This window comes from Aulonocara stuartgranti (assembly GCF_965226115.1).
Source record: "Aulonocara stuartgranti genome assembly, chromosome: 4".
In the NCBI taxonomy this organism is placed as follows: domain Eukaryota; kingdom Metazoa; phylum Chordata; class Actinopteri; order Cichliformes; family Cichlidae; genus Aulonocara; species Aulonocara stuartgranti.
Genome location: NC_138942.1, coordinates 34,537,485 through 34,549,662, shown reverse-complemented (window position 1 = coordinate 34,549,662; position 12,178 = coordinate 34,537,485). Strand labels below are relative to the sequence as shown.

Below are 12,178 nucleotides of genomic sequence, written 5' to 3'. Positions count from 1 at the left end.
TCTTAATCTGTGCGTGAGAGAGCGCGTGTGTGTCTGCACATATGCACGCACGCACACATACACAGTTGTTTGTTCTACGTTATTTCTGTGTCCTGCTCCTGGCACGCTGCGCTAACAGACTGGCAGCCAATTGCTCCCATGACCCTGTAGTCTTGCCATGCTAACAAGCTGGCGACCACACAAACCCCCTAACTGTCACAGAACTGGTCCACTAGCATGTGCGCGCGCACAACAGAGAGACGACAGATCTCGTGCACTCCTCGTTCAGGTAAGCGAGGAACAACAGTGTACATCAGCAGAGCAAAGCACCTCATTATACTCGCTGCCACGCGCAACATTAGCGCTCGTAAACACTAAGATTCAGCGCAAGGACACCTCCGCAAGACAGCCACACACATGACGATTTAATGCCCAGATAATTAGCTTGTAATCTCTGTCAAAATCACAAATACACGGGAAACCCACCCCCTCCTTCCCTTACTGAAAGGCTGATAGTGGGCTTTCCCACCACTGAGCAGCAGCAGCAAGCAGGCAGAAGGAGAGAGCGGAGCAGAGCTGAGCGGGAGACAGCGGACTTAATGATGAATTACATGATCACCTGCTATGCCTCAGAGCTTTTCATTCAGGTAGAGAATCACCTTCTGAGCACGCAGAGGCGGAGACTCTCCCCTTTCCTTCCCCCCACCCCCCTCCCCCTGTCCTCCGCCCCTCTTCTCCTCTCCACATCTCTCACTCCCAACACCACCACCACCATCACCAGAACAGATGTCTGCTGTAACCCAGTAGCTCCCTTCGCTGTAGACACATGGAGGCGCCATCTGGACCGGAACGCTGCTCCTCTCCAGACTGGGGAGCGTGCTTATGTGTGTGTGAATGTAAATCAGAGAAGGCGCTTAAATTTAGTTTTCTGTGCGCGTACGCATGTGTCTGCATGTCATTTGTAAATGTGCGCGTTAGTGAGTAAGCATGTCTCGCAGACAGAAGGCGCCTTGTGCATTGATGACACACCTGAGTGCCTTTAGTCTTGTTTGTTTGGGTCGTATGTTGTTTTTCCTGCGCTGTCTTTCAGAGATGGTTGAGTCAGGCCTACAGCAGGTGGGACGCCACTCAACAGCTCTGTCTAAACAACCGGCAGGACGAAGCAGCAAACCCCCATTCACACACCCCGCTCCTCCTTCTTTGTGTCTTTCAGTGCTCGCTTTCTCTCTCCGGGCTCAACAACAAAATTACAACACCCAAGGCACTCAGCTGAACGCCGCTGACAAACTCATACCACCTCGCAAACTCGGTTTGCAGTCTGTGGTTTTTCAGATATGATAATGCACCTAATTGCATATGTAGACTAGGGTTTACATCAGTATAAGAGCATTCAGACATGTTCTCAATGCCACAGAGACGTCTTTATCCTCCTAGACATCACATTTCTTTCACAGATTTACATCTTTAAGGCAGACAGGCGGAAGATGTTATGGAGCTACTGGGCTACCAAAAGGCTTTGGTGAACCCACAATGGACAACAGCAGACATCTGGTAGAAACACAACCCCACCCAGCAGCAGCATAGCCAGAGAACAGGACACAAACAGAGGGATGAAGAGAAGAGAAGAGAGGGACAAATGAAAAATAACCCAGATTCGCTCTGAGAACTCACAGATTTGAAGAAAGGACAGAAAGAGATGTACACAAGCTGAGGGTGGTGTGAGCGGAGGTAGAGCATGTATACATGAACACAGTATAATGTTTAATGTTGTTCTAACCATGGTAAGGAAACTGCACTCCATCGCTCTCATGCTTAATCTTCCTCTCCTGCACACTGGCCAAATGGTGCTGCACTGAAAGGCCAAACAGGGGAGAAGGGAAGAGTTAACAATGGAAGAGGGGAGGAGAGAAAAAGAGACATCGAAAGAGATGGAAAGAATGAGAGAGAGAGAAACAGGGCTGGTTAAATAATAGGCAATAGGGGATTTTAATGTTATAGAGTGCAGCAAGTGTCTATAAAATAGTTACATCATTACTGTTGGCAGTATTAAAATGGCAGCATGTGAGTGGGAGGGACGGAGAATACATGAAAATTTAGCAATTTAACAAAATCCCCAAAGCCAAATACGACACCCAAGAGATATATGTTAAGTCTATTGAAAATACATTTGACGTGATCACCATCATGATGGTTAACAGTGCGGTTACCCAAAGAGTGAGTGGCTATGACTTCAGCATGTGAATGGGTGGTTGGAGTAGTGCCGCTCAGGATTTTGGTATAACTTTTAGGTATCTGGAGAATACTCAAAAATTAGAAATTCAACATTTTGGGAAATAAGCAAAATACTGATGGATGATAAAACTGGTGGCCTTCTGATGTCTGTATTATAAGTCAGCATTGAAGCAGCCAGCTCCTGGTTAGCTTAATGTTGTCTCAGTAAAAAATAAATAGATAAAAGAACAGCTAGCTCGGCTCTAGTCAACCAACAGCTCTGAGATTCACAAATGAATATAAAGAAACAAAAACAGAGAGAAGAGCAATTTGCCCTCATGGCCCTTTACAAGCCAGTTAGCCTATCACAAAACAAAGAACAAACACTTATTCTCATTTAATAACCTCGAGATAAACTGAAGCAAGAAACACAATGGTGTCACGTGACAGTAGCCCATCAGTCACATGACCAATTAGTCTCTGCACTGCATTAGCTAACTGGCTGCTAGCACAGCTTCCTCTTTGCTGTGCAATAATGTAAATTGCTGTATTTCCCAAAATCTCAAAGTACTCCTTAGGAACACCACATGCAACATTACAGTCATTACAGTGGGTTTACTTTAAGTTAGATTTGTAAAGGACTCGGTTACACCCACTTGATAAAACAAAGTTGCTAAACATTTAGCAGATGATGTTTGTGTTTCGCAGTCTAATGCACGACACTCGCACACACGTGCACTCAGTCCTGGAGGTGAGCTTAATAGATGTTAGCTCTAATGCCGTAAAAACTAAATGTGTCCATCTCTGCAGCTATTCTCACAGTCAGACAACAAACACTAGACAGCAGGCTATCCTCAGTTTGTGGTCTGATTGAAGGGGCAGTTCAGCCAGAACAAAAAGTTTTTTTCTGTCTTTTATCCAATAGCTTCAGGATCAGCTTTCTTTCTGTATCCCATCACAACAGTGGTGTGATGTAAATAAACCTTGTTTGTTTTGAAGAACTGGTACTGGAAAGACATTTTTCCTATTTCCAAACACAATTTTCAAATGCATTAAGCATTAGATGATGGCAGAATTTCCAGCGATGGAAATAAAAGACCTTGAAATTTCTGCAAATTCCCCCGAATCTCTACAAACTGTTTAGAGTAACTGAGAAAATGTGTTTTTTACTGGCTCTTTAAGTCCCTGCTGTATGTGAGAAATGATGCTTTGGTGGGGGGTCCATTTAGGTATGGCATATAAGAGGATTAGAAGTTGAAAATGAAAGATGGTGCAAGTGGGGATAATGAGGGGGGGGCGAGTATTGAAGAGTCAAAATAGATGCAAGCGGGTATGATGGTGAAACATAATTAGCTTTAGCTTCTGGTCCATGTCAAGTCAGGAATTTAACATTTGTGGGAAATACATCTTTTTGCCTCGTTGCTGAGAGTTATTTAGAGCGTTACCATTCTAATAGCTGCACAGTAAGTATGAGCAAAACACAGCAGGAAGTGGAGGGGCTAGTTTGGGCTTTGTCACATATGCACTGTTACAGGAGGAGACGATCATATTAAACATGGCTGTCTCAAATAACGAAGTCAGTGCCCAAACCTTCTGTTTATAAATCAGGAGAAAGGCGGCTTGCCTCATAATGTGAACGAACTGGGCGCTGCACCAAGGCCTAGATAACATCAGATAATAATGCTCATTTTGATGACCTCAGCTAGCAATGAGACCTTTTGCTGAAACCAGACTGCTTGTTTCCCTCTTTTAAAGTTACGCTAAGCTGACCAGCTGGTGCTTGCTTCTTGTTTACTCTACAGACATTACAATAGTATCAAACTACAGAAGCTAAACGTATTTCCCCAAATGTCAAATTGTTTTTTTAAGGCTTTACGATTCAAGGTGAAGCCAGTGTTTAAAGTTTGCCTCTGAATTGATGTGGACCTCAGCACAGTTTCTGGATTGCGTGCAAAATCTGATGCAGCAGTTGCAGCGGGACTACCTGCATCCACATCATTAGGCCAGCCGCTGGACTGAGAGCTGCTGCCAGCCGCTGGGGAACGGCCCGAGTAGAAGACATCATCCACTGGGCTCTCCATCTCACTGTCGTCAATGGACTTGCGCTTGTTGGAGCTGGGAGAGGAAGGAGAAAGATTAGTAAAAGGGATTCATTATGAGAGCAATCTGAAGCAGGCCAGGGTTTCCCACTAAAATAAATAGGCACAACTAATTAGTACAGGGGACACTGATAAATGTCATATCATCTTAAATCAAGGGAAATGAAACAAAGTCACCTTTTCTCTTCAGTTATCTACATTTTGTTTTCATATTATGTTACAGACATATTATGTTACAGCGGCTCAAAGCAGCCGCGCGCTAGAAACTGCAAGCAGAAAGTGTGCCTGGTGATGTCGGAGCCTATTTTTGTGTGTGTTTGCACATTCCTACAAACGCATACATCTGTGACCAATAAAATAAAAGGGGCTGTGAACGTACAGCGTGTGCGTATACGTGGGACAGCATGCGTGTGGCTTTTGTGTGATGCAGGGGTCTGTGCTACATTAGTATCAAGGGAGATATTCTGTAATGAGTGTAACTACCTCCGTGGGAGACTTGCATAAAGCTCCATTTCAGTCCTGCAGCGTAAGATCAGCGGGAGAGGACGGCAGAGGAGAGGGAAACAGACACAAACAAGGAACGGGTGACAGACAGATCGGTGGGAAATATGAGTGGGGACGAGGAGGGTTAGTGACGAGGAAGGAGAGAGAAAGATCACGATCAAAAAGCAGAGCAGGCTAAGCATTAGGAAACACAGTACAGAGGTTGGAGAATGAAGAATAGCAAGTGGCAGAATTAGATTTAGAAGGAGCGTTTCGAGTGCTTCGTGTGTACCTGGTGGAGGGGGTGGAGGTGATCGAGCGCCGCCCCAGGGTCACCTGGTTGATGTTGTAATAGCCGGGGCTGTCCAGGTCAGCCAGAGAGAAGTTGGGGCCTGTCGCTGTAGCCACAGGGGCTGAGGGGATGCACACAGAGGAAACGAGAGAAAAGAGACACATCATAGAAAAAAACTAGAATTAAAAGCTGAAAGTGTGAGAGAGCCGTCGACTGCAGAAACAGTTCTTTGTTTAAGCTTCGCAGAAGATGATTCCTGATAACTCTGACGTTTCAGTAGCACTACAAATGTACTCATTTCAAAGTCTCTATAGCCTTACTAGTCCATTTTTGGAGACACTGACACGATTATGTTTACAGGACTTTGCTAAACTTCTATTCAACCTCGTAGGACCTGGTGTCCACATATGGGAACATCACATTTTGGGTTGTCTGGACCAGTGGTCCCCAACCTTTACGTTTCCCCAACCACAGACCGCTTTATGTCTGACCTTTAAGGTGTCGCAGATAAATACAACAAAATAAAACCAGTAGAGCTACCACAAAAAAAAGATTTATTCATGACACACAGGACACTGAGTTAATGATAAACATGATAACAAAATAATGATAAAACCCTGAAGACCATAAATTTCACACTCGAGCCTCAACTCTCGGGCCCGGCACCAAACGACCCACGGACTGGTCCTGGTGCGTGGCCCGGGGGCTGGGGGCGGCTGGTCTAGACCGCAATACTAAATTTTGCTCTTTCAACATTTGTTGTTTCTCATTTTGTTTGTGTACTCAGGAAAATGCTGCTGTGTTCAGTTTTGCACATCATTACTCAAATGTGACTTTTAGCGTTCTATCAAACACCATCGAGCCAGATAGCAAAGAGGAATTCAAAATGCACGTTCGGATCTTAGCAGGTTAATGTACGAGTGATATAATTATGCAAATCAATCCAGCTACTCAAAACTACTAGTTATAATAGGTTATAGAGTAATATACTTATAATAACATAAGTAACTATATACTAAGAATGAGAGGTGACAGTGGTTGACTCACTCTGCGACACACGGACCAGCTCAGCTACGTTCCACACACCCGAAGTAACAAAGCAGTCCTGGAAACTCAAGTTGCCTGGTTAAAGGGAGAAAGAGACATTTGTGAGTTACACTCTGAATGCACACACACACACACACACACACACACACACACACACACACACACACACACACACACACACACACACACACTCAGAAAGAGGCTGAAAAACACGTGTGGAAAGGCCTGACACACTGCTGGTGTCATCCACTGGGCCCATGTGTTTTCTATAAGGTACAACAGGCCTTTGGTTTGGACGTGTTCACTTTCTTGACTGTTGACAGTCCAACATACACAACCAATCAGATCCAACAAGCGGCTGTAATCTCCACACAGACAGCTATGTAATGGATGATGCGCTGCGCATTGCGATCTTCATGTATATATCATGCGCACGCATAATAAAGTGCACATGTTTAATAAGAGGTACTGGAACACTGATATACACACGTCCTCGCACATCTGTCCTTTCAGTCTGTTGAGACTGTAACCAAAACCTTGATTATAACTTGTGTTGAAGTTTCACAACTACAGTCATCATTTCTTCTCAGTCGACTACACTGCGCTGTAGCCTGTGATGGGTTTTGTCAGTGGAACATTTTCTTAACAGTTCTTAGTTTCAACGTTACGATCATCTGACTGCTTGTCAGCTGTGTTAGTTTCCAGCACCGTGTCGCTTTTATCGACAATAACACGTATGAACAATACTCGACTTCAAATGAGCTACAACAAACCCTCGACGCTTGCTGCCTGACGATTGACCAATATGCTGACCCTTGGCCTAAATCTTAAATCTAACATTTTAGCCATCAACTCTTGATTTTGAGCACAAAGGCCTAAAAAGAGAAAAACAAACAAAAGAAACAAAATACTGTAAGATGCAAAATCACTTTAAGCTAGCAACGAGCCAGACAGCAGAACGTGCAGATAAATTTGCAGCTAACATAATAAACTGGACTGATATTTGTCAGGTGTCTAGAAACCTGATGACTGATAATGTTCTGGTATCAGCTGACAACAGGTAAGAACCTTGTTTTCACATAAGGAGCTTCATAAAAGTCTTTAAAAAAGGCTTTTATGAAGCTTAGTGAACTCACCTGATCTTTGATTCTTATTTTATTTAAACTGAATGTAAACAGCGAGGTAAGTGAAATGTCTACACACGAAACACACCGTCACAGGTGAAAGTGGTACAAACAAATTAAATGTGCTGCATTCTGAACTTCTGTTCTCCAAGTAAAGTTTAAGTATGCGACACTATGTTGTCCATGTCGTATTACGCTGTGTGTAAAGCGGATCGCTTTATGGCTCCGGGGCCGAATCCATTTTAAATCCACACCCTTCTCTCCCCCTTCCCTCTGTCTGTCCATCACTCCCCCCCACGCCTTCTCCCTTCGCCTCTCATTCTTTCATTCAGTTCTTTTCAGCCCTCCTTATTTCTTCTCCTCTCGCTCCTTCACTCCATCCCTGCCCGGGGTTAACCACAGCGGGGAGAGCGCATGAGGTCAGCGCTCAGCTTCGGCAGCGGCCATGTGGTTCCCATCTTCCAAGAACGTCAGTGTGATTTATGAGCGGCCTGCCACAAACCCAGCACAGCCCCCACGCTACAGCACCATCAGCTCGCCTTACCATAATAAACTTAGATCCAACTCTGCTGGGACGCACTTGCACAGGCACAGAGGCCCGCGTGTAGGGCTAATGCACATACATGTGCATGCATGACTGTATAGGTGTGACTGCGTGCAGGCACAGGTATGTTTTTTAATAATTGCACATGTAGAGTGAGATTAATGGAACGTGCACTTGTAAACCTACCGTTTGGTGGGGGCTTCACATCTGTGTCTCCTTGCTGGTTTGAGTTGTCTGATTGTCCTGATTGTTCTGCAGAGAGAGAGAAAAAGAAAGAAAGATGGTGAGTCAGGTGGACAGATGTCTGGACACTGACCAAGGTGAGGGGGCAGGTAAAGAACAGAGGAGTCTCCTGAGAAACTATATGGTAAACTCTTTTCACTGACAACGGACAGACGTGTTGAGATTAAAAAGGCAGATATTTGCACTCGGTCGAGGCTCAGAGTACCGTTAGTAGATTCTTATCTGGTCATTATCGTACTCACAGCCTTAGTGTATGTTTGGTAAAGTGCTACAAATCCCCCAAAACATTTTTAATGCCAACAATTAACTCAGCGTACGTGTAATTTCTGGGTATTGATGCACCGTCTTTGCCATTTTTTTGAAAGACCTTCTAAAATATAGAATCTGAATACAGTGTAAACTGGCTCAAGTGTTCCTAAGAAACAAACCTCTGCTTCTGAGTCGCGGTTTTGAACGTGTGCGTTCCTGTATTCTGGGTACTGCTGTGTATAACTCAACTGTTTTTGTATCTTTGTTTCTTGCAAGTACTCAAACTCACCATTCATGTTGGGCAGAGTGCTAATGGTCCCAAGAACTTTTAGAAATGCATCATTTGGAGTTGAATCACCTTAAAAAATCTTTTCTCTCTTTGTGTACCTAACTTTTCGGCGCTTGAATGTTTGCATGTGCACACAGCTACAAACACTAGGTAAAAAAGTTAGGTAAAGTGACAGATGTGTCACCTCAACAGCCCACACTGACTAGTCAAATGTGCACTTTGTCTGGATTGCATCTCCTGCATTGCTTCCATCTATAGGGACACGAAGGCGCTCAGAGAGTCGTCTGCTTCAGCTGCTTTTCTTTGGCTCGCTGGCTGCCATTCTTCTTCGGATGTGTAATGCACCCTTGTGGAGTTTTATGGTTGTATCATATATACCATTCAGGCCAATTACTCCAAAGCACTTAGCCTTTAAGGGCGTCTTGGGCCAAGACTCCCAATCCAAAACGTGGCCCCCTTGCAGCCACTACTAGGCCCCCCAATCTCAACATCTTCTAAACCCAAATCAGTGTCCTAATCTTGGGTGGCAGTGTTGCGTTACGTGCCAGCAAACTGGTGCACTATTCACCCTGTCGGTCGCGTGCCAAAAGCAGGAAAACAAAAAGAAACCCAAAGCACCTCATCGCTCTGGGAAGAGGGAAACACGAGGAAGAGCTTCTTTTCTTTCCTTCTCGCAACACTCGTCCTTCATTCTGCACAAGAGTCCATCTTCAGGTCTTTCTCCCTCAGTTCCTCTCACATTGGTTTTGTCTCTTTCTCTCTTGCGCGCTGTCGCTCTGTGGAATCCTGGCAGCCATCTTAGCGCTTGGCAGCCATCTTAGCTTTGGCGGTACCCATGCATTCCTGCTAGCTGACGGCACACCCACACACACACAGAAATAGACACACATGCTTGCAAAGCACACTCACTCTCAAACACAGCCCCAGTGGTCTTAAAGATAAAAAGACCTACGGAGGACGTGCGACGCTGATGGAGTAAAGGGACGCTTGTTTACAATCCTGTGAGTATCCTGTCGCCTACGCTAATAGGCCGTTAGAGTTCGACAGCTGATCACAAATATCAGACGCACTCGTAAAGCGACAGGAAGTGTGCAAAGGGCAACACAAAGAGAGTCCTCCAAGGTAAACGAGGCGATGTTTGGAGGAAGCCTGAGGCCTTTCTCATCGCTGCAGCGCTCATCCCGACAAACCCTCAGCAAACAGTCAAAACCTCTGAAACCCGCGTGCCTCAGAAAAATCTCTTGCCCTGTGTGACAGCATCCAAGCCAAAATTCACTGCCTTGTTGTCATGACAACGTGGATGGCACACCACAGTCCCTAATGATGAGTGGTTGTTGAAGCCTGTGTGTGCATATGCGTCGCTGTTTGGCCTGGCAATTAGTTCGAATGAAGATAATAATATAGCTTCCTGGCATGCGCTCAATGTGTTGTTTTGTTTAAGTATCTCTTGGCACAACGCAGAGCGGTGGCCGCACAGCCACTCTGTCACACGCCTGCTTTACTGTATCAGGAGTTCTTCTGTTTAACTCTCCAGGCTCGGCTTTGAGAACTTTCCTGTTTCTCTTGTTAAATCACAGCGACATATACACCGAATTTCAAATGTAAATGAAGTGATTGCAACTACAATACAAGTTCTCAAACTTTAAACTGATTTTGAGGGTTTCCAGCAAATGAAGGGTGGCTTTCTATCCTTAAAACTTGTGCAATGTTTAACAACAGTTAGCAAATGAACCAAGGTTATCCTATCACTGTGCTTCATTTGCACCAGGAGGTTTCTTCCTGTCAAAAGGGAGTTTTTCCTTCCCACTGTCACCAAGTGCTTGCTCATAGGGGGTCATGTGATTATTAGGGTTTCTTTCTAACATTGTACCATGTTTGTGCACCTTGAACTGACTGTTTTTTGTGAATTGGCGCTACATGAATAAAAGAATTATAATAAAAGGAATTGTATTCAAGGCTGAAAGTTGGAAAATGAAGAAAAATGTTGTTTGACAGACTCCTTTAAGACCACGTGCCCACATCGGAGAGAAAAATAACTGTCAATTCTCTCTGCTAGCAAAAAGCTGCAAAGTGACTGATAGCACATGTGTGGTTGGACGCCCTACCAACAGACTAAGGAACCCATAACCAAGGATGTTTTCACAACTTCACTGTTTAGCCCATTTGAGCTGACCCCTGTTTTTTTCCTCCCTTGGTGCAGGTTGTTTCTGCCAACATGAACGTAGTCATCGTACTCTGATTCGGACCAAAGCAAACGCCCTTTGGAGGAGGTGCAAACCTCAGAGCTTTTAATAATCAAATTAATCTGACCCAACGACCAGCTGTGCGCTGCAAGTTTGAGCTAAATGCCATCCCATAGTCAGGCATGCTTTGCATTCTGTGACATAATAAACACAGACATGTAGAGTGCCTACCGTAGTATCTGTTGTTCCTGAAATATCTCATACCTAAGCAGGCCGGACGTCCTCAGCTGGTTTATTGTAACGCACTTTTGCACTACTTGCTTGAAGGCTACAACTTTGCTAAGTCATTAACTGTTTCGGGCCACAGTAAACAAAGTATGGATAAGACAAAAAATGTGTTTAGTGTTTAATTAACTTCTGAACAAAAGAAATGAGCACTTTAGGAGACGTGAGCAAGATGAACTACAGGAAAACACTGACAGATGTAGCATTCGCGCTGTCACTAATAAATCAAATATGAGGTTTGTGCTACTATATTTCTATAAGCCAAAGTCAGTGTTACACTGGAATGTGGATCATTCAGGAGGATTTGGATAACATACAGCAGCTTTTAGCACATGGCTAATATTATCTAACAGCTAAGTAGATACAGCCAAAATAAACTTTTTAAAAGTGTAATATTTTAGTCAGCCAGAGGATTTTAGCAGCGTTTCGGCCTCCAGTTACATAACGCGGGAAATAAAGATCTAAAAATAATGTATGAATATATATTTTATGCCAGGTTTGCTAACATTTCTTATGTTTACGGTACACACAGAGATACTAGCAGGTTAATATCCTGGATCTAGTGGCATTCTTGATTGTTGTGTAAAGCAGCTATAAAAAACAATCCCACTCTGTAAGACGTTATGGAAAAAAACGTTCATGTCTCACTAAGTTTTGGTTCAATTTGATTCTTGCCTAATTTCCCGTTTGTGTATTTGCATAATTATGTGTCATTCCCATGCTCTGCTTAGTTCAATAAAGCAAAAATGTCTTTGTCTGATATTAATTTAACGCACGAACGCACTTCACAATATGTATGTGCTTGTATGTTTTATGTGCTTTCATTCTTAAATGTGCACGTGTATGGATGGAGTGTAATCCGTGGCACGGTGACAAGCATGCATCTATATTTACATACATTGTGTGGGTGCACAATAGGTGCCCAAAGGTGCCTCTACAGGAGTACAGTAAGGAGGGGGTGTGATGCCCTTAAAGAAAGAAGACGCTCTACGCTCCTGGTAAACAATAGCAGTTGTGTATTATTATACAGTCATATAAGACCACCGTGCAGGGAGAAATCACTGCCAGCAGGCCTCCCATCCCCACTGCAACATTTGTGTGTGCCCACACCTATAACACGCAGAGGAGCACATGTGACCGCTTTTATTAA

At 44.1% G+C, this 12,178-nt stretch overlaps 1 protein-coding gene across 14 annotated transcripts in view; it reads right to left on the bottom strand.

The window, feature by feature from the left end:
* nfixb (nuclear factor I/Xb) overlaps positions 1–12,178 on the bottom strand; it is a 135,184-nt gene that overhangs the window by 22,270 nt on the left and 100,736 nt on the right. For 7 of the 14 annotated variants that reach the window (XM_082529186.1, XM_082529189.1, XM_082529190.1 and 4 more), the window contains 6 exons: positions 7,966–8,031; positions 6,112–6,186; positions 5,065–5,185; positions 4,773–4,808; positions 4,175–4,305; positions 1,757–1,831 (listed from right to left, as the gene is read on the bottom strand). In XM_082529186.1, the coding sequence (XP_082385312.1) occupies positions 1,757–1,831; positions 4,175–4,305; positions 4,773–4,808; positions 5,065–5,185; positions 6,112–6,186; positions 7,966–8,031 (504 nt within the window). The remainder of the gene's footprint in view (positions 1–1,756; positions 1,832–4,174; positions 4,306–4,772; positions 4,809–5,064; positions 5,186–6,111; positions 6,187–7,965; positions 8,032–12,178) is intronic. The other 7 variants (XM_082529192.1, XM_082529185.1, XM_082529187.1 and 4 more) reach the window with 3 other exon arrangements.